The sequence below is a fragment of the Oryctolagus cuniculus genome, chromosome 8, assembly GCF_051225735.1.
Source record: "Oryctolagus cuniculus isolate XC-2025 breed Fujian yellow rabbit chromosome 8, ASM5122573v1, whole genome shotgun sequence".
NCBI lineage: Eukaryota > Metazoa > Chordata > Mammalia > Lagomorpha > Leporidae > Oryctolagus > Oryctolagus cuniculus.
In genome coordinates this window covers 65996366-66017826 of record NC_142874.1, presented here as the reverse complement: position 1 = coordinate 66017826, position 21461 = coordinate 65996366, and the positions used below count along the sequence as shown (strand labels likewise).

Here is a 21461-nt window from a genome sequence, read left to right as displayed (position 1 = left end):
CCTGCCACCCATGTGGGAGACCCAAAAGAAGCTCCTGGCTCCGGGCTTCAGCCTGACCCCACCCTGGCCATTACAGCCATCTTGGGAGTGAACCAGCAGATAGAAAATATCTTTCTCTGTTTCTTCTCTTTGTAAATCTGATTTTCAAATATATAAGTAAATATTTTAAGAAAATGTTGATGAGGTTGTGGAGAAATTATAACTCTCATGCATTTCTGTTGAGAATATGAAATACTACAGCCACTGTAGAAAATAGTTACGACTTATCTCAGAATGTTAAAACATAGAATTACTGTATGACTCAGCTGTAACACTCCTAGATGTATGGCCAAAAGTATTGAAAACAAAGACTCTAAAAACAGATATGAGGGGCCGGCGCTGTGGTATAGTGGGTAAAGCTGCTGCCTGCAGTGCTGGCATCCCATATGGGTGCTGGTTCAAAACCCAGCTGCTCCACTTCCAATCCAGCTCTCTGCTATGGCCTGGGAAAGCAGTAGAAGATGACTCAAGTCCCTGGGCCCCTAGACCCACATGGGAGACCTGGGGGAAGCTCCTGGCTCCTGGCTTTAGATTGGCATAGCTCCAGCCATTGTGGCCAATTGGGGAGTGAACCAGTGGATGAAAGACCTCTCTCTCTCTCTCTCTCTTTCTCTCTCTCTTTCTTTGTCTTTGTCTCTCTCTACCTCTGCCTCTCTGTAACTCTGCCTTTCAAATAAAAATAAGTAAATCTTTAAAACAAACAAACAAATATGAGATATTATGGTTTGGAAAACTGTCCCTCAGAGATCCGTGTAGTAAAATCTTGATCCCTAAAGTCTTGTATTGATATTAAAGGAATGGCCCGGCACCATGGCTCACTTGGCTAATCCTCCGCCTGAGGCGCTGGCATCCCATATGGGCGGCAGGTTCTAGTCCCAGTTGCTCCTCTTCCAGTCCAGCTCTCTGCTGTGGCCCTGGAAGACAGTGAAGGATGGCCCAAGTGCTTGGGCCCTGCACTCACATGAGAGACCAGGAGAAAGTGCTTAGCTCCTGGCTTTGGATCGGTGCAGCGCGCCGGCCGTAGCAGCCATTTGAGGGGTGAACCAACGGAAGGAAGACTTTTCTCTCTCTCTCTCTCTGTCTCTCACACTGTCTATAACTCTACCTGTCAAATAAATAAATAAAAATTTAAAAAAAGATATTAATGGATTGATGTTATAGTTGATGCATTAAGGATGAGGCTTGCTCTAATTATGATGTCTGGTAGTTGGGCCTAATGGGAGATCTTTGGGTTATTGAGGGCATGCCTTGGAAGGTAGCTCTTGTTAGAGGATTGGTTGTATAAACTGAACATGCTTCATATCTCTCTGTTTCCTGGCCCACCATATGATGGTTCCTCCACACATGCTCTGCCACTGCCAGCCTCCACCAGATGGCAGAGTACTGGGCCACCCAGTCTTGAACTGTGACCCTCCCAACTGTAAGCCAAAATGAAACTTTTCCTTCTCAAGAAGCTCCTGTCAGGTAAAAGCTGACTAACACATGTGGGTACTTAGAAAAGTTCATGGGAAAATAGAATGAAAAGATAAGTTTATTTTGGTGCAAAGAAAATTGAAATCCATGCATTTTATCTCATTTTCTGTGACCTTTTTGAAGATCCTTCTATGTAAAGATTTAAATATTTTTGCACTGAAATAAACAATTTTTTTTAACAGGCAGAGTTAGACAGAGAGAGAGAGACAGAGAGAAAGGTCTTCCTTCCGTTGGTTCACCCCCCAAATGGCCGCTACAGCTGGTGCTGCGCTGATCCGAAGCCAGGAGCCAGGTGCTTCCTCCTGGTCTCCCATGCAGGTACAGGGCCCAAGGACTTGGGCCATCCTCCACTGCCTTCCCGGGCCACAACAGAGAGCTGGACTGGAAGAGGAGCAACCGGGACAGAATCTGGTGCCCCAACCGGGACTAGAACCTGGTGTGCCGGCGCTGTAGGCGGAGGATTAGCCAAGTGAGCTATGGTGCCGGCCTGAAATAAGCATAATTTTTAATTTATTTTTCACATACTTTTGGAAATACCTTCATTTTTGCATGCCCATGTTCATAATATGATTATTTATAATAAACAAAAGGCAGGAACAACCCAAGTGTCCATCAACAAATGACAGATAAATGTGGTATTTATATACAATGGAAAATGAAATTTTGATACATGCTGCAACATTGATGAACCTTCAAAACATTTTTATGCTTAATGAAATAAGCTAGGCACAGAAGGATAAATATTGCATAATTCCACTTTTGTAAAGTACCTAGAGTAGTCAAATTCATAGAGACAGAAAGTAGAATAGAAATTCTAAAGGGCTTATGGGTAGTTTTAAGGGGATAGTTATTGTATAACAGTATATTGTATATACTTATTGGGCATTGTCTTAATCCATTTTATGTTGATATTTCAAAATACTTGAGGCTGGACACTATTTATAAATAAAGAGGGTTACTCATAGTTCTGGAAATTCAAGAGCAAGACATGAGCATCTTCTGGGCTCTGGTGAAAGCCTTCTAGCAACATCAGAAGAAGGCAGATATTGTCATGGCACAGGCAAGAGGGAGAGATCACAGGAAAGCAGAGGCTTTCAGGGGCCACGTTTGCTCTTTTTATCACAAAGCACTCTCACAAGAAGTAACTCAATCCAAGAGATCAACATTAACCCTTCCAAGGATGGTGCTCCCAATGACCTTGCAATAGGCCACACCACTTCGAAGTTCCACCTCTCAATATTGTCACACTAAGGACCAAGTTTCCAGCACATGAACCTTTGAGGAGACATACTGTAACCAAACCCAAGCCATAGCAAGGATAAGAAGTTTAGGTGTTGATACTGGTAATGGTTATATAACATTGTGAATGCGTTTAATGCCAATAAGTTATACACTTACAAATAATGTTTAAAATGAGAACTGGAGTGAGCAGTTCATCTAGTGGTTGAATGTAGTTAAGATACCCATGTCCCACATTATATTCCCTGAGGTCAATTCCCAGTTCTGGCTCCTGAACATATCTTATTGCTAATGCAGACCCTGGAAGACAGCAGGATGGGTCAAGTAATTGAATTCTTGCCACCAGTGTAGAAGACCTGGGTTGATTACTGACTTCTGGCTTCCTCCTAGGCTTGTCCCAGCCATTTGCAGGCATTTGGAGAGTGAAGCAGCATATGGGAGTTTATTCATTCTTTCTGTCTCTGTCTCTCTGTTTGTCTCTCTGCCTCTCAAATAAATATATTTTTTTAGAAATGATAACTGTTATGTTAGGTATATTTTACCACACACATACACAAACACCTACAAAATATTTACCATTGATTTCATTGGAAAAATCTTTATGTAATGGTGACAATTGTCAGATTCATAGAGACAATGACAAGGTTTCCAAAATTCTCACTTTTGCTTGGAAGTTTTATCACTGGAGACAAATACTTCTTTTCATTGATGTTAAAGATTCATCTCTTTGACAAAAACTGAAGTCTGAATAACCATAATTTATTGATTGTTTTTCTGATTAAGAGTGGTGCTTATAAAAAAAAGAAAAGTTTGTTCACCTCACAGCTTAATTGTACAAGTGCCTGGCCTTAAGATAAGCATTGTACTTTAATATGACACAGAAGTGTTTCGTGCTGTATTTCTTTTAATTTTAGTAAAAACATAAAATTCCACATCTTACTGATTTTAAGTGTGTAGTTTAGAAGTGTTCAGTATGTGCACGTTGCGAAAGAGATCGTCAGGACATTTTCCTCTTGCAAAGCTGGAGCTTCCGTCTCCTGTTTGCCCCACTAGGTGGCATGAGCTTAAGGCTGAGCATTCATAAGGTCAGTTTTCCTGCTTCATCAGAGGCATCTGAAGGTGCAGCAGGCGTTTCGTTTGAAACATTCAAAGTGCATAGCAGTGAAAACAGTCACTAGTAAGGAAGGTTGGGAGCTGCTGCCTCGGTTCTCATCAGCAGTTTTACAAACCATTGCTCCTTACTCAGTACAAGTGCACACAGTGAAAAGGACAAACAATACCTTCAGTCACATCATGAACCTAATTAATCAAGATAAGTTGGAGATCTCCCCAGTTCATAATGTTAATTAAAAGAACTAATTTAAATCATATTAATAAAGTGTCCAGAAGAGGAATAAGATACTTGGTTATCTATTTCTATGATTGTTGTAGTTTGAGAATTTATGTTTTAGTTTGAGGATTTAAATTAACAGTGAATCTGAAAGAGGAATGAACTGTTCAGTTATCTGCTTCTACCTGTTGTCTTGACTTGAAATTTTATAACCGTGTTCTTTGTGAACTTGTGAATGCTCCTGTGTGTTGAATGTAAGTAGCCCTTCGTGTGCAGATCTGTATGTCATTAGTTTTAGGGATAACTGTCTTTTCCACTGTTCAGACTCCTAATAATGAAGCAAAAAAAAAAAATAGTACAAATTGGTTTAAATCCTTGGTTCTTGATATTTCAGTTTGAAGGCTTTTTTCCCCCTCCTCAAACAGCAGTTTAAATGCTTCGCCTTCAGAAGGTCTTCCCCTGGGAGGCAGTGATGGATGTACTCCTCATTCATTCCCCAAATTCCAGCACCCTTCTCACGAGCTTCTGAAAGAAAATGGCTTTACCCAACAAGTGTACCACAAGTATCGTCGAAGATGCCTAAGTGGTAAGAAGCTTGTCCATCACCTAGTTATATCTGAAACTCAAATATTATTCTAAAAAACTCAAGTATCATTTAATATCAGGTTAAGATATTTTATTTTTCTTAAAAATAATCACCTCAAGTAAATGTGTTTATTCATATTCTTTATTCATGTATTTCATAGGTTTAGACAAATTAGAAATTAAAATCTGGTATATTCTTACTATCATTGACAAATATTTATGATTTGAACTGTACATCAGGAAATATTTACCTTTTGTTTAGAAGAAACCCAAATATATTTTGAAGATTAATGTATTTTAGTTCCCTTCATTGTAAGTTATGTAAAATGTCTGTTTTGACTTTAAAAATTTTATTTAGTAAAGAGGTATTTTATTATTTTAATTTTTTCCAGAGAGAAAATGCTTGGGAATTGGTCAGTCCCAAGAAATGAATACCCTCTTTCGTTTCTGGTCCTTTTTCCTCAGAGATCACTTCAATAAAAAAATGTACGAGGAATTTAGACAACTTGCTTGGGAAGATGCAAAAGAAAATTACAGGTGAAATATTTTATTACGCTTCTGCACTTGGCAGGAATACTGAAATAGCCTGCTTTGGACTGTAAAAGTAGTACAACACAACTGGCACAAGGGCTATACTCGTTCTGCATTGCTGCATACCAAATTACCACCAAGACTCGTGTTAAAACAACTAACATTTATTCGTTCATACCTTCTTTAAAAAAATTATTGATTTATTTGAAAATCAGAATTCCAGAGAGAGAGAGAGAAAGAGAAATCTTCCAGCCACTAAGAGCTTCATCTGGGTGTCCCATGTGGGTGGCAGGGGCCCAAGCACTTGGGCCAGTCTCCACTGCTTTCTCAGGCACACCAGCAGGGAGCTGCATCAGAAGTGGAGCAGCTGGGACAGGAACAGGTACCCATTTGGGATGCTGGTGTCACAGGCCACAGCTTCACGAACTACCACACTATAGTGCCACTGCACTACTAGTTCAACCTTCTAGGTATCAAGATTCCAGCAACCACTTAGCTAGGTGTTTTTTATTCAAAATTGCTTTGAGGTTGTAGTCCAGATATTTGGCAGGAGGGGCAGGCGCAACGGGTTAAACCTCTGCTTGGAACACCAGCATTCCATATAGCAGTGCCTGGGATGGAGTCCCACCTCTGCTCCTGAACCACCTTCCTGCTGATGAGCCTGGGAGGGAACAGATGATGGCTAAAGTACTTGGGCTCCTGCCATCCATGTGGGAGATTCAGATGAAGTTCTTGTCTTCCGGTTTTGGCCTGGCCCAGCTCTGGCTTTTGTGGGCTTTTGGGGATTGAACCAACAGTTGAAAGATTGCCCTGTCTGTCTCTGTCTCTGACTGTCTCTCTGTCTGCCACACTGCCTTTTAAATAAATAAATCTTTATAAAATATTTCTATATCAGTTCATATGCGATCTTACTGTATTTTTTAAAGATTTATTTTATTTATTTGAAAGACAGAATTAGAGGTAGAGACAGAGAGAGAGGTCTTCCATCCACTGGTTCACACCCCAGTTGGCCACAATGGCTGGAGCTGCGCCGATCCAAAGCTAGGAGCCAGGAGCTTCTTCCAGGTCTCCCATATGGATGCAGTGGCTCAAGGACTAGCACCATCTTCTGCTGCTATCCCAGGCCATAGCAGAGAGCTGGATTGGAAGAGGAGCAGCTGGGACTTGAACCAGCAACCATATGGGATGCCGGCGCTTCAGGCCAGGGCTTTAACCTGCTGCGCCACAGTGCCAGCCCCATTGGCCATATTGTATTGTATCAAGTAAAATCTAGTTGAATTCTAAAATGTGTGTGTGTGTACACATTTTTATATATATACATATATATATATATATTTTTTTTTGACAGGCAGAGTGGACAGTGAGAAAGACAGAGAGAAAGGTCTTCCTTCCGTTGGTTCACTCCCCGATGGCCGCCGCGGCCAGTGCGCTGCGGCCGGTGCACCAAGCTGATCTGAAGCCAGGAGCCAGGTGCATCTCCTGGTCTCCCATGCGGGTGCAGGGCCTAAGAACCTGGGCCATCCTCCACTGCACTCCCGGGCCACAGCAGAGAGCTGGCTGGAAGAGGAACGACCGGGACAGAATCCCGTGCCCCAACTGGGACTAGAACCTGGTGTGCTGGTGCCGCAGGCAAAGGATTAGCCTAGTGAGCTGCGATGCTGGCCACACATTTATATTTTAAATGTTTGACAGGGCTGTCCAAGGCATTTATGTAGCCATTGGCAGGAAACTTTAGCTCCTGGCCACTTCGGCCTCCCTGCTGGGTATTTTATAGCATGGATTCCCCGAAGGCAAGTGCCCTAAGAAAGAAGGAACAGCCTCCAAGATGTCAGCCTCAGTGTTTTGAATAATCAATACTTGGAAGTAACATATCATCATCACTTCTGCCATATTGTATTGCTCATATAGACCAGTCCTGTTGCAGTGTAGGAAGCAGCTACACAAGGTCATAAACAGTAGGAGATGGAATCATTAGAGACTATCTTAGAGAGTGACACAAGGATGGCCGGCACCGTGGCTCAGTAGGCTAATCCTCTGCCTGCGGCGCCAGCACACCGGGTTCTAGTCCTGGGATGAAGTTTCAGTCTCCTGGCCCCAGCCATTTTGGCCATTTGGAGAGTAAGCCAGCAGATGAAAGATCTCTCCATATCTCCCTCTCTGTCTGTCACTCTTTCAAATAAATAAATCTTAAAAAAACATTCCTTGGGCAAGAAAAAGCAAAGCCTCTCATGAAGTGTCTCACCTCACTTACTACCCAACCTTTCCCCACCAGTCCTAGGCAAAAGTGGTATGAAATTGTGTGTTCCCTGAATGATCCAAGTTCTCTGGCCTGTGGACATTTATGCATATTCTTCCTTCTGCTTCTCTTTTTCTTCCCTGTGTTTTGCTAACTCCTGTTCTTTTTGTCCAGCTTACACCTTACTTCCTTCAGAAATGTTGAGGGCACGCTTTGAAAGTACCACTTGGGCTGAGTGAGACCAGACAAGAAGAGTGGGAAGGAAGACAAAGTAGACGCAGGCAGGTTGTTTGTTCACAGTGAGAGGGAGACAAGATGGAAAGAAGGAAAAAAGATCAATTACCACTCAATGGCGTTTACCTAAGTTTCTCCTTCTTCAAGTTCTGAAAATGTATTCCTCTTATAAATCTCATACAAGAAGATATTATTAATCAGATATTGTGATCCTTGAAAGCAATGCATGGGGCTGCAAATAAATTTTTCCCATGAAAGCCAATTTGTATTTGTACTGAAGTCTGTCAAAACAAAGTCCACTTAATTATCATCTAGAATCTTCTATATAAATTAGAAATGAAAGATGGATAGCATGTGCCCCTGTTTCCCTCTCTTCTTTTCGTTCTGATATTTTAATCAATCTCAGCACTACTTTGTGCTCTTCCTTATCCTACCTTTCACATTTATAGTCTTTCTTACTATGCCTTTGGTGGCTACTTCCAATTCACCAGAGTTAGCACAAAAGTCAGAACTGGCCAGTCTTCATCTCAGTGTTCTCATTCACAACCCAGTGTGTGGGTTTGCAGTTGACTGTCCTACATTTCTCTTGGTGACTTGCCAAGAGAAACTCTCCCATTTGTAAGTAAACTGGTTGTAAAAGACACACACTGGGGCTGGGGCTGGCGCTGTGGCGTAGCAGGTAAAGCTGCCGCCTGCAGTGCCAGCATCCCATATGGGTGCCGGTTGGAGTCCCGGCTGCTCCACTTCCGATCCAGCTCTCTGCTATGTCCTGGGAAAGTAGTAGAAGATGGACCAAGTGCTTGGGCCCCTGTACCCTCGTGGGAGACCTGGAAGAAGCTCCCGGCTCCCGGCTTCGGATCGGTGCAGCTCCGGCTATTGCGGCCAATTGGGGAGTGAACCCGCAGATGGAAGACTCTCTCTCTGCCTCTGCTTCCCTTTCTGTATAACTCTGACTTTCAAATAAATAAATAAATATTAAAAAAAAAAAAGACACACATTCAGATGCCCTGCTTCTTGTGGATGACAGCCAGTAATGTTACCAGTAATGTTAATGTTACCAGTAATGAAGACTCTGTTCCACTGCATCACCCAGAATGGTTTAAGGATTCGGACTGAGGAATCTTTTAATTGTGACATCTAGACATGGTCCCTGTACCGCTGTGTTAATGGCCTTGTTTACTGTCATGGATTCTGATCATCACCAGTAGTTCAAGGTTGTAGGTTTGCTGATCCACAATCCAAAACTTGATTTTTTTTCCTGATTTATTTGGTGATAGTAACTTTCTTAGCAATACATCTACTGTTAGTTATATTTTATAAAAAGAATAGGAAGTTCTCTTAGGAGCCACTTAATTAGTTTTATACTATTATAGTTGAATGAGTCAACAACATCTAGTGTCCAAGACACAAGAGTTGCGGTCTTAGTATTTTTTTAAAGATTTATTTATTTATTTTGAAAGAGTTACAGAGAGAGAGAGAGAGAGAGAGAGAGAGAGATCTTCCATCCATTGGTTCACTCCCCAGTTGGCCACAATGGCCAGGACTAGACCAAGCTGAAGTGAAAAGCTTCATCCAAGTCTTTCACGTGGGTAGCAGGAGCCCAAACACTTGGGCCATCCTCCATTGCTTTTCCTATGCCATTAGCAGGGAGCTGGATCACAAGTGGAGCAGCTGGGACTTGAACTGGTGCCCATATGGGACACCAGCGTTGAAGGCCCCAAGAGTGTGGTTTTTATCTCTTTAGAATGAATATTATGTTTAAGAATATTTAATGCCATGCACAGACACACCATTATAAACCTTGGTTTGGGAAAAATCTAAACCATTCCCAGTTTGTCACTAAGTCTTTTGAACCATTCTTCAGGGAGAGATATTCTGTCTGTTTAAAGAAGCCCTCTCTTAACTGTCCTAAGGCTGCCTCTCGTTCTGCAGGTTGCCAATATGCCTTTATCATGTGCTGTGGCTGAGTCAACAAAAATAGCAAAACCAGCTATGGATTACCAATTATCACCTTTATGAAAAAAATCTGCATACCAAAAACTTACTTTTTGTTTAAGATTATTTGTGTCATGTCTGCTTGTATCAGTACTTCTAACTATGAGATATTTTGCATTATTATAGCAAGTTTTGTTATAAACCTTTTATTTCCTTTTCCTAGGTACGGGTTAGAATGTCTGTTCAGGTTTTATAGTTACGGACTGGAAAAAAAATTCAGACAAGAAATTTTTAAGGATTTCCAAGAAGAAACCAAAAAAGACTACGAATCTGGTAAAAATAAATTAGTAGATAAAAAACTTATTCTATTTGGAAACTGTAAACTGAGTCTGTCAGTAAAAATAAGGAAGGAGTTTATACTTATTTCTTCAAGGTAAAGCATTTAGGACCTTTAGGCCATTGTTAGGGTCTTGATGTAGGACGGGGCTCTGTACAGTAAGTAGGCCTTCCCTGTGAGGTGTTAGAAAATAACCACTCCCAATTATCTCCTTTATTATTATCTCCAGATATATTTTGTCACTATCATCTTGACAAGCATGTTACATAACATAAAAATTTTGTGATACATCAGAAGGTATGCTTGGAAAGGCAGGGCAGCATGGTGGTTAAGAGTGCAATCTTTGGCCGCGGCGCACTAGGCTAATCTTCCGCCTGCGGCGCCGGCACCCCGGGTTCTAGTCCTGATCAGGGCGCCGGATTCTGTCCCGGTTGCCCCTCTTCCAGTCCTGCTCTCTGCTGTGGCCAGGGAGTGCAGTGGAGGATGGCCCAAGTGCTTGCGCCCTGCACCCCATGGGAGACCAGGAGAAGCACCTGGCTCCTGGCTTTGGATCAGCGTGGTGCGCCAGCTGCAGTGGCCATTGGAGGGTGAACCAATGGAAAAGGAAGACCTTTCTCTCTGTCTCTCTCTCTCACTGTCCACTCTGACTCTAAAAAAAAAAAAAAAAAAAAAAAAAAAGTGCAGTCTTTGGGCTGGTTCCCTATGTCTGAATCCCGTTTCCACTACTTTGTAGTTTTGTGCCCTGGGGTAAGTTACTTAAACTTGCTAGCCTCAGTTTTCTCATCTTTAATGTAAATGAGATGACCTCTTATATAGTTGCATATAGTTCAGTTTGATATATAATAAAGTACTTAAATAATACTTCTTACAGAACCAGTGTTCAAAACATGTTAACTGCTGTTGTTCTTTATATGAAGGTACTTCAAAAAGTTCATAGACAATGGAGTTAAAAGATAAATTTATTTTGGTAGAAAAAATTTTGAAATCCATGCATAATTTTTTATAATATACATTGCCCATAACTTTTTGAAGATACTACCCCCTTATGTGTTTTTTATTCTCAAGATCTAGATTAAGTATTTATTGGAAGATACATGGTTTATTGGTAATAGAATCATGTTTAATATGAATAATTTTTTAAAATTCCATATTATTTAAAGTATGTGTTCTTATTATTAGGTCAGCTGTATGGACTAGAAAAGTTTTGGGCTTATCTGAAATATTCTCAATCTAAGACACATTCTGTTGATCCAAAGCTTCAGGAATACCTCTGTAGTTTTAAGAGGTTAGAAGACTTCCGTGTCGAAGTAAGTTTCAGTCCCTTCCTCTTCTTTTTTTTTTTCTACTAATGTATTTCTAACTCTTATCACTGACTTTCTTAGCTTTTTTACAATTTTATTTTTTTAATTGGAAGTTTAGCTTTTTAGTTTTGAAATCAGATTTTCAAACAAGTACAAAAATAGTTCAGAGAATTCCCATATACCAGTCAGATTTTCCAATTAATTAACATCTTATCCAGCCACAGTACAATTGTCAGTTTACTTGAATTTTTACATGCCTCTATAGTTAAACATTTTACAGATTTAGTAACTTTTTTCAAGATGTGCTCCTATTTTCTTACTAACTTTGTGAAGACTTTTCACTTTTTAATGAACTTTAATCCATATATAATTTCTGTAACATGCTGATATGGATTTAGGGTTCTTTCATAAAAAAATTCGGTCAAGAATGTTCTGTGTTTATGGGTAGGTAAGAAATTAATACAAGTGCATGAGTCTCTGGAATTAAGAATTCTTTTTCATTTTTTATGAGTATTGTTTTAAGATTGACTTATTTATTTCAGAGGCTGAGTTACAGACAGAGAGAGAGACAGACAGAGAGAGAAAGGTCTTCCAGACACTAGCTCACTCCCCAGATGGCCACAATGGCCAGAGCTAGGCCGATCTGAAGCCAGGAGCCAGGAGCTTCTTGCCGGTCTCCCACGCCGGTGCAGGGGTCAAGCTCTTGGGCCATCTTCCTCTACTTTCTCAGAACATTAGCAGGGAGCTGGATCAGAGTGGAGCAGTCAGAACAAACCAGTGCCCATTATGAGATGCCAGCGCTGCAGGTGAAGGCTTCACCTCCCACACCACAGCAGTGGTCCCAAGAATTTTATAAAGTGACTTCCCGTTCCTGTCACAAAAGCATCCCTGCTCTGTAATCATAGTTCTTGCCCTATCTGAACATAATTTCAGAATTCAGAAATCCTCTTTTAAATACAAGGGAAGGTTGAAAGAGGAGGATAGGCCCTATTATGTAGCTCAGACCCTAAAACATGAGCGAAGCTTCATAGACATGTTGAAAGAATGAGCAAATGCTACGAGGCTGATTTAGCTAGGGAGAAAATTTAATGCCTTAAGGTTGCTGTTAATTTCTTTTTATACTCATAAAATGTACTGAAGCACCAACATAATTTCCCTCTTTGTTGGAAAAGGCTAAGCCTTAAATTTTGAAGGGAGCAAAGATGTCAACTATGTTGTCTTTCATAATTTGCAGCCCCCTATTAGTGAGGAATTCGGAAGCAAAAGGCATTCATCTACTTCTGGTGAGAAAAATAATCATCATAGACTTCCATCTGATTCCTCTGCACAGCCACCGAATGCAGCTAAGCACACGTCTGCCACTGAGCTTCAGGTCCCAATAAACTCTCCCAGAAGGAATGCTGCGCAGGAGTCCAGTGACAGTTCTCACCAGAACAGTGCTGCCTCCATCTCCACCAATGGTGAAATGCCTGAGAAATAGACTCTTATGAAAGTTGTTTGTTCTTGAAATCAACATTCACATCAGTATTTATTTGGGAAAACTCTCCTGATGTTTAATTGTGATAATCAGAAAAAAGAAAAAGAAAGAGAAGTAGTGGCATTTTTCAAGCAAGGTAAATCCTGAAAGTATTTTTCCTGATTTCACAAACGAGGATAGTTTTGGTGAGATCCTTTTACTGAGATCCTCTAGTAGTATATTTTGATCCCAGTATTTTTTTTTCGAAGCTAGTGTTTACAGGAACAGCATTCTGTTTAAAGGTATTTAAAACAACACAAGGAATGCCTAAGGTTTCAGCTCATACTTCTTAAAGAAGATATAGTATGTTGTATTCATCTCTTCTGTAGAGCTTTCTTAAGGAATCCGGTTGCCCCACTATCAATTCATATTTGAACTTACCAAAAACAAAGGAAGATTACGTATATATTTTGTAAATTGAGAAAGAAATGAAATGATACATTTACTTTTTCTGTTAGATGTAAAGTTTAAAGGATGTCCTTCTTTCCTTTACAAAGGTAGAAATACATAGCAAAGTGGTGGTTATGTATGTATGGCACTGCTGATGCAGGGATTCGGTTTTTCTAGTCATACCTCATGATTTCCACAGTTGTTGGTGTTGAGTTCTCTGAACTGACATAAGCTAGTTACATTATTAGTAGAGATTTACTTTTGCAATTCTGTATGAACTTGAACCTATAGTTGAAAACTGCATTGGGATTGGTTGGAATATTGAATTAATTAAATCTCTTGTTTTGAATTCATCTGCTGTTTTTACATCTGCAAGTAAGGGTGTCAGAAGCAGTCAGATTACTTTCAATTTAAAAAGAGTACTTAGTTTTTCCTTATTTCTTTTAATTTGGTTTTATGCTCAAAAGTATTTGAAGAGTTACAACAAATTGGTTTCTAATTATTATTGCTATTGTAACTTATGTAAATGATAGTTTCGGTTTTTGTGAGATTTTAAAAATAAAGCACAAGCACCTATTCTGAATTATTTAAAATGATTATTATTTTTATTAAAAATATAGTTGAAAAACTAAAGTGCAAATTCTTCTGATAGAAGACCTTATATTTTGCGAATGAAGTTTCAGTTATAAACTTAACTATATCTGTTTTTAATGAGTACAGCATGACTGACAAAATTTTCTCAGATTGGCAGAAGTAGCTAATTTCAATACATTATTTTTTTGAGTAGATAGGTGTCTTATAATTCATAATATTGAAATACATATTCTCTTATTTGGATAGGTGGGCTACTCATCACAAAAAGATTTTCATTAAGTTATCTCCCATGCATAGATGATAGCCTTCAGTTTAATAATAGTTACTATTTTGGGAAGTCATTTTGGCACTTTAATTTTAGGAAAATTTGAATATTCAGAAAATAAACTTTACTTAGAAATAAGAGGTTACAAAACAAACAATGGAGGGGCCAGCACTGTGGCGTAGCAGGTAATGCTGCCACTTGCAGTGCCAGCATTCCATGTGGATGCTGGTTTGAGTCCCGGCTGCTCCTCTTCTGATCCAGCTCTCTGCTATGGCCTGGGAAAGCAGTAGAAGATGGACCAAGTCCTTGGGCCCCTGCACCCATATGGGAGACCGGGAAGAAGCTCCTGGCTCCTGGCTTTGGTTTGGCACAGCTCTGGCCATTGCAGCCATCTGGAGAGTGAACCAGCAGATGGAAGACCACTCTCTCTCTCTCTCTCTGTGACTCTGCCTTTAAAATAAATAAATAAATCTTTAAAAAAAATGGATTATAAAAATCAAGTATTTAGTATTTTTAAAAAAAGATTTATTTATTTGGAAGGCAGAATTAGAGAGAGAGGGAGAGATACAGATTATCTTCCATCTGCTGATTCATTCTCCCAATGACCTCAATGGCCAGGGCTGAGCCAAGCCAAAGCCAGAAGCCAGAAGCTTTATCCAGGTCCCCCATGTTGGGTCTTCTGTTGCTTTCCCAGGCCTTGGGCAGGGAGCTGGATCTGAAGTGGAGCAGCCGGGACATGACCCAGTGCCCACATGGGATGCTGGCGTCCCAGGTGGCAGCTTAACCTACACTATGCCACCACATCAGACCCGCATTTAGTATTTTATAAAAGGAGTATGTAATTCTGGCTTTTCAGTGAGGAATGTCCAACCCATGCTTATTAGCTCTAAGTGATTTCTTGAAATGATCTAAAATTTTTTCTCAATTGCCTTTTTGTACTGAACACATATAGCTGAAACCATATTTAACTTAAGATTATTTTTACTCAACTAAATGTGCAAGTGTGAATTTGGAAAATTATCTTTTTTATGAAAATACAATAATCAAGAAGTTTGTACCATATTTTAAAAAACATTTTTTAATTATTATTTGACAGAGCTAGACAGTGAGAGAGAGAGAGAGACAGAAAGGTCTTCCTTCCGTTGGTTCATTCCCCAAATGGTTGCCACGGCCGGCGCCCTGCGCTGATCTGAAGCCAGGAGCCAGGTGCTTCTCCTGGTCTCCCATGCGGGTGCAGGGCCCAAGGACTTGGGCCATCCTCCACTGCCCTCCCAGGCCACAGCAGAGAGCTGGACTGGAAGAGGAGCAACCGGGACTAGAACCCAGCGCCTATATGGGATGCCGGCCCCACAGGCGGAGGATTAGCCAAGTGAGCCACGGCGCTGGCCCCTGTACCATATTTTAATTAGCAATTTTACATTATTTTTATTATAAAGGAATACATATACATTGAGATATTTATGAAAGCACCAAGAAGAAAATAAAAATCTTTTTTAAGAAGAAGAAAATCCCAAATTGGTATCATGCCATACATATAGCATTGTAACCTGCTGTTTTCATTTAATAGAGTTGACCATTTTCTGATATTATTATTTCTACATCATGACTGGTTATGTAGTATTCCAGCATGTGAATGCACCAGTTTATTTAGCTAATTACCTTTTGTTGAATTTTAGCTATGACCAAGTTTTGCCGGTTACAAAAAAAAAGTTAATTAATGAGATCCTACCTGTAAATCTTTGTATATAACCTTGGAGTCATTGCCTAGAGTAAATTCCTAGAAGTTAAAATTCTAAATAAAAACAGATCCCCAGGTAAGGCCCTCTAGGAAGGTTGCAGTGTATACTTTCACCAGTAGCATCTGCTTCCCTACGTCCTTACTAACATCAATTATTAAAATATTTTAAAGATCCATTTGAGAGAAGGACAGACTTCCATCTGGAACTGAAACCCAGGCACTCCAATATGGGATGCAGGTTTCCCAGTGTATTAGCTGTTGCACTACAGTGCCCTGTTATAAATATTTCTTAACATCAGTTATTATAAATCTCTCTGTTTGCTAGAAGTAAAAGATATTGTTCTAATCTCACTTTAGTGTGATTTTAACCACATTATTAATTAGTGATTTTTATTATTTGCTATATTTTCTGTAGCTTGCTTGATCATAGTCTTTATGTTTTCCTTTTGGACTGAGTATCTTTTCCTTGTCAATGATAGAGGCTATTTTTTTCTTACTAAGAATGTTAACTTTTCTTTTAGTTTTTTAAAAAATTTGTTTTTATTTGAAAGTCAGAGTTAGAGAGAGAGGACTAGATCGAGATCTTCCATCTGTTTTACTCCCCAGGTGGCTGTAACAGGCAGAGCTGGGCCAACCCAAAGTCAGGAGCCAGGAGCCTCCTCCAGGTCTCACATGGGTGGCAGGGACCTAAGCACTTGGCCATCTTCCTCTGCTTTTCCCAGGCCATTATCGGGAACTGGATTGGAAGTAGAGCAGTGGGGACTGAAACTGGTGCCTATGTGGGATGCCCAGCTGCTCCACTTCCAACCCAGCTCCCTGCTAATGTGCCTGGGTTATATATGAACTGTAAGATATGCAGAACCGGAACACTGACAATACAATGTACAAGGAGCCTTTCCAGTTACTGCTGTGGCCCATTTCTACTGAAGAGAAATGTCCATCTGTACAGTCACTTTTACCAACCAGTGGGGATAGGCAGCCCCTGCCAAGCCTCCACTGTAGGCATCTGTTTGATCCAAAAATTGAGAGGACTGCATACATTTAAAATCAGTCATTGATGAAGTGGTGGAACATCACACTTTGAACATGGTAATCTCTCCCCCAAAAAATCAATCCCAGTTTTAAGTGACCACAGGTCCTTTGTCCATCATGAAAACCCTACAGGATTGAGGGCTTTGGGAGATGAGAAGATGAAGGCTGCCAAAAAAGGAGGCACAAAACCAAACCAAAAACCTAGGTCTTGCAAAATCATCATTTTTTCCCTTTACCAAAGAGAACTAGAAATGTACAAATTCACTGATGAACCTCAATGATAACATCAGCTAGCTGATAACCCTCATTTTTACCTGGACCCCTGATTCTTGAGAATAAACGAAAAGAATGTGGATAATATATTTATATATATATATATATATATACACACACACACACACCACTTTTAGAAAGGAATCATTTTGGGGCTGGCGCTGTGGCGTGGCAGGTAAAGCCGCCGCCTGTGGTGCCAGCATCCCATATGGGTGCCAGTTTGAGTCCCAGCTGCCCCACTTCCAATCCAGCTCTCTGCTATGGCCTAGGAAAGCAGTAGAAGATGGCCCAAGTCCATGGGCCCCTGCACCCACATGGGAGACCTGGAAGACTCTCCTGGCTCCTGGCTTCAGATCAGCACAGCTCTGGCTGTTGCAACCACCTGGGGAGTGAACCAGCAGATAAAAGACCTCTCTCTCTCTCTGCCTCTGTTTTTCAAGCAAATAAATAATAATAATAAAAATAATAATAATGGAACCTTTTGCTTAAAATATTCCCTTTAGAAACCAAAACTAGGCCGGCGCCGCGGCTCACTAGGCTAATCCTCAGCCTTGCGGCGCCGGCACACCGGGTTCTAGTCCCGGTCGGGCGCCGGATTCTGTCCCGGTTGCCCCTCTTCCAGGCCAGCTCTCTGCTGTGGCCAGGGAGTGCAGTGGAGGATGGCCCAGGTGCTTGGGCCCTGCACCCCATGGGAGACCAGGATAAGTACCTGGCTCCTGCCTTCGGATCAGCACAGTGCGCTGGCCGCAGCGCGCCTGCCGTGGCGGCCATTGGAGGGTGAACCAATGGCAAAAGGAAGACATTTCTTTCTGTCTCTCTCTCTCACTGTCCACTCTGCCTGTCAAAAAATAAAAAATAATAATAATAATAAAATAAACCAAAACTGGTCCTGGGCTGTTATAGGTATGTGTTCATCTCTCAGTGGTCTACTCAGAAATGATGTTACAGGTGAAGCAGCAGCAGTGAAGAGATTACCTTGGTTCTTTGTCTCACATGGAAAAAGAATTTCCAAGTGGACAAGGCAGAGAGAAAAAGATTCATTTAAGTCAAAAGCCTCCTGGCAGAGTGGGCGGGAGGGGAGCTCCAAGAGAGGCAAAGCCCCAGGAGTCTGGTGGTAGTGGGGTTTTGAAGCCCAATTTTGAGTAAGGAAAAACCTTGACAATCAGTAACAAGGTGGGGACAAAACCCCTCAAAAGACCTGATTTGTAGTCTTGTTCACTCTATCTGGCTTGCTCAAGATAAAACAAAAGAGCTATCAGAAGAGGGGATATGCAGCTTGTTTTACAGTAAACTGGGAACTCAAAAGGATGGAGTTGCCACTCCCTTGCTGTCTCATGATAAGATTGGAAGCTCCCAGGCCGGCGCCGCGGCTCACTAAGCTAATCCTCCACCTTGTGACACTGGCACACCGGGTTCTAGTCCTGGTCGGGGCACCGGATTCTGTCCCGGTTGCCCCTCTTCCAGGCCAGCTCTCTGCTGTGGCCAGGGAGTGCAGTGGAGGATGGCCCAAGTGCTTGGGCCCTGCACCCCATGGGAGACCAGGAGAAGCACCTGGCTCCTGTCTTCGGATTGGCGCGGTGCACCTGCTGCAGCATGGCGGCCATTGGAGGGTGAACCAAAGGCAAAGGAAGACCTTTCTCTCTCTCTCTCTCTCTCTCACTGTCCACCCTGCCTGTCAAAAAAAAAAAAAAAAGGAAGCTCCCAGGGAGTGGGCCAGGCAATTTTGACATTGCTAAAGATAACTTCTGGGAGAAGCCCTGAACCAGCCTGCCAGCCTGACTGCCTATTAACCAGTCTGACTCCTCACAATAAGGTTTCTGCTTCCTTCCTTCCTCCCTCCCTCCCTTCCTCCTCCTCCTCCTTCTTCTTCTTCTTCTCTCTCTCTCTCTCTCTCTTTCTCTTTCTCTTTCTCTTTCTCTTTCTCTTTCTCTTTTCTCTGCCTGCAGCGCTGGCATCCCATATGGGCACAGGGTTCTAGTCTCGGCTGCTCCTCTTCCAGGCCAGCTCTCTGCTGTGGCCCGAGAGGGCAGTGGAGGATGGCCCAGGTGATTGGGCACCTGCACCTGCATGGGAGACCAGGAGAAGCACCTGGCTCCTGGCTTCAGATCGGCGCAGCGCCAGCCGTGGTGGCCATTTGGCCATTTGGGGGTGAACCAACAGAGGGGAAGACCTTTCTCTCTGTCTCTCTCTCTCACTGTCTAACTCTACCTGTCAAATAAGAAAAAAAAAAAAAGTAACTGAAGCATTTTTTAAAAGGTAAATTAGCAAAAATAAATACCAACCCTGGCATTTTCACAAATAATGCAAATGAAGTGATATGGCCTTTAGGATGGGGTTAGTAAAAGGGAAGATAGAAGTGAAGAAAATTCAGAGAAAATGATGTATTAGTTTTTCTTTTTAAAAAATTCTGCATGTGCAAAAAAATCAGCTGTTTGCCCATTCCAAATGTGCCCTTGCATTTCATAGTATCAAAGAAACCACCACCCCTTCTTCCTAAACGCATTTTATGCTTCTTATTCCACATTAAATGGGAACTGTGCCTAGTGTGCCCCTCCAATTAATACACATGTTCCAAAATAATCCAAGCCAGAGGCATAAGGTGGGAAAACATCTCAAAAAAAGAAAAGTCCACTTGAGGCCTGTAATTTACCTGAACAAGGTATTTTACCCCAATATCTTGACACTTGATGAGTGAGCCTATTAAGAGTTACTACTTGTGGGGCCGATGCTGTGGTATATCGGGTAAAGCCACTACCTGAAGTGCTGGCATCCTTTGTTGACGCCAGTTCGAGTCCCGGCTGCTCTGCTTCCGATCCAGCTCTCTGCTCTGGCCTGGGAAAGCAGTAGAAGATGGACCAAGTCCTTGGGCCCCTGCACCCATATGGGAGACCTAGGGGGAAGCTCTTTGGCTCCTGGCTTTTGACTGGCGCAGCTCTGGCCGTTGTGGCTATCTGGGGAGTGAACCAGTTGACACAAGACACCTCTCTCTCTCTCTGTCTCTCTCTCTTTGCCTCTCCTTCTCTCTGTGTAACTCTGACTTTCAAATAAATACATAATCTTAAAAAAAAAGTTACAACTCATTTCCTAGAGTAAAACCTAACTGAAGAGGGATGTGTGGGGTTTCTATTAGGATGTAAGTTTGTTCTTATTTTACCTTTTCTTTTATGATCCTTTCCCACTAGGTTAGAACAGGTTAATTCTTCCAATTTTTTTTAGTCTTTTCTAGGGCAATTTTTAGAAAAGCAATGGTCTGATGTAAACATTTTAAAGTATAGTGCACGTAACTTCGCAGACTGTTCTAACAGTCTGATAATTTGTAAATGCTTTAGATTTTTTAAAAATTAACACTTGTATTGCTAAATCCTATTTATGTAAGTCTGCTAAGATTTTTAACATGCTTAAAACTTCAAACATTTAAATAAGTAATGGATGGGTTACTGTGAGCAATTTAGCTTTCAGAACCCCCATGTATTAGTATATGAAAAGGTGTAATGTGCATTAGTGAGGTTGGAGGGACTATGAGAAATATGTATGGTGTATATTTTAAAACACCTTTGCTTGTATTGTGAAGATTTAAAAACAAATAAGATTTTTAACATAACTTTTTTTTGAAGATTTGTTTTACTTATTTGGAAGATAGAGTTACAGAGAGAGAGAATGAGGTCTTCCATCCATTGATTCATTCCCCAAATTGCTGCAATAGGTGGAGCTGAGTTGATCCAAAGCCAGGAGCCAGGAGCATCTTCTGGCTCTCCTACGTGGGTTGCAGGGGCTCAATGACTTTGGCCATCCCCTGTTGTTTTCCCAGGTGCATCAGCAGGGAGCTGGATCATAATGGAGTAGCCAGATCTCGAACCAGAGCCCAAATGGGATGCTGGCACTGCAGGCCAGGGGCTTAACCCACTGCACCACAGTGCCAGTGCCTTAACGGAACTATTAACACGGTTTGAACTTAAGTTATCCCACTGGGTTTAAGAGCATCTTGAATTTATAATCCTTTTTATAACCCAAGTTGGTGTCTGCTTTTACCAGTCATCTTATTCTTTCTTTTAATTTTTACAATGATCTACTTTTTTATTTTATACTTTTGATATGTAAATGTTTTGCTTCCAAGGCTTGTTTCCTCATTCCATCACACAGAAATTCCCACTTTTTTCCTTGGCCCCTCGTACTGAAGCCATTTTTCTTTCTTTCTTTTTTTTTGATTTAATTTTATTTATTTATTTTTTATTTTTTGACAGGCAGAGTGGACAGTGAGAAAGAGAGAGACAGAGAGAAAGGTCTTCCTTTGCCATTGGTTCACCCTCCAATGGCCACCGCAGCCAGCGCACCGCACTGATCCGATGGCAGGAGCCAGGTGCTTCTCCTGGTCTCCCATGGGGTGCAGGGCCCAAGCACTTGGGCCATCCTCCA

General features: G+C 41.4%; 1 protein-coding gene across 17 annotated transcripts in view; it reads left to right on the top strand.

The window, feature by feature from the left end:
* LARP1B (La ribonucleoprotein 1B) overlaps positions 1 to 13729 on the top strand; it is a 163628-nt gene extending 149899 nt beyond the window's left edge. For 9 of the 17 annotated variants that reach the window (XR_016211974.1, XR_011378250.2, XM_070047594.2 and 6 more), the window contains 5 exons: positions 4507 to 4667; positions 5059 to 5203; positions 9826 to 9935; positions 11119 to 11246; positions 12475 to 13729. Coding sequence is in view for 9 of the 17 variants with exons in the window: in XM_070047594.2 (XP_069903695.2) it covers positions 4507 to 4667; positions 5059 to 5203; positions 9826 to 9935; positions 11119 to 11246; positions 12475 to 12720 (790 nt within the window). In the remaining 8 variants the exon portion in view is untranslated. Of the gene's footprint in view, positions 1 to 1401; positions 1504 to 4475; positions 4668 to 5058; positions 5204 to 9825; positions 9936 to 11118; positions 11247 to 12474 lie in introns of those variants that run through there. The other 8 variants (XR_016211972.1, XR_016211976.1, XR_016211978.1 and 5 more) reach the window with 6 other exon arrangements.
* Positions 13730 to 21461: the final 7732 nt, after the last annotated feature.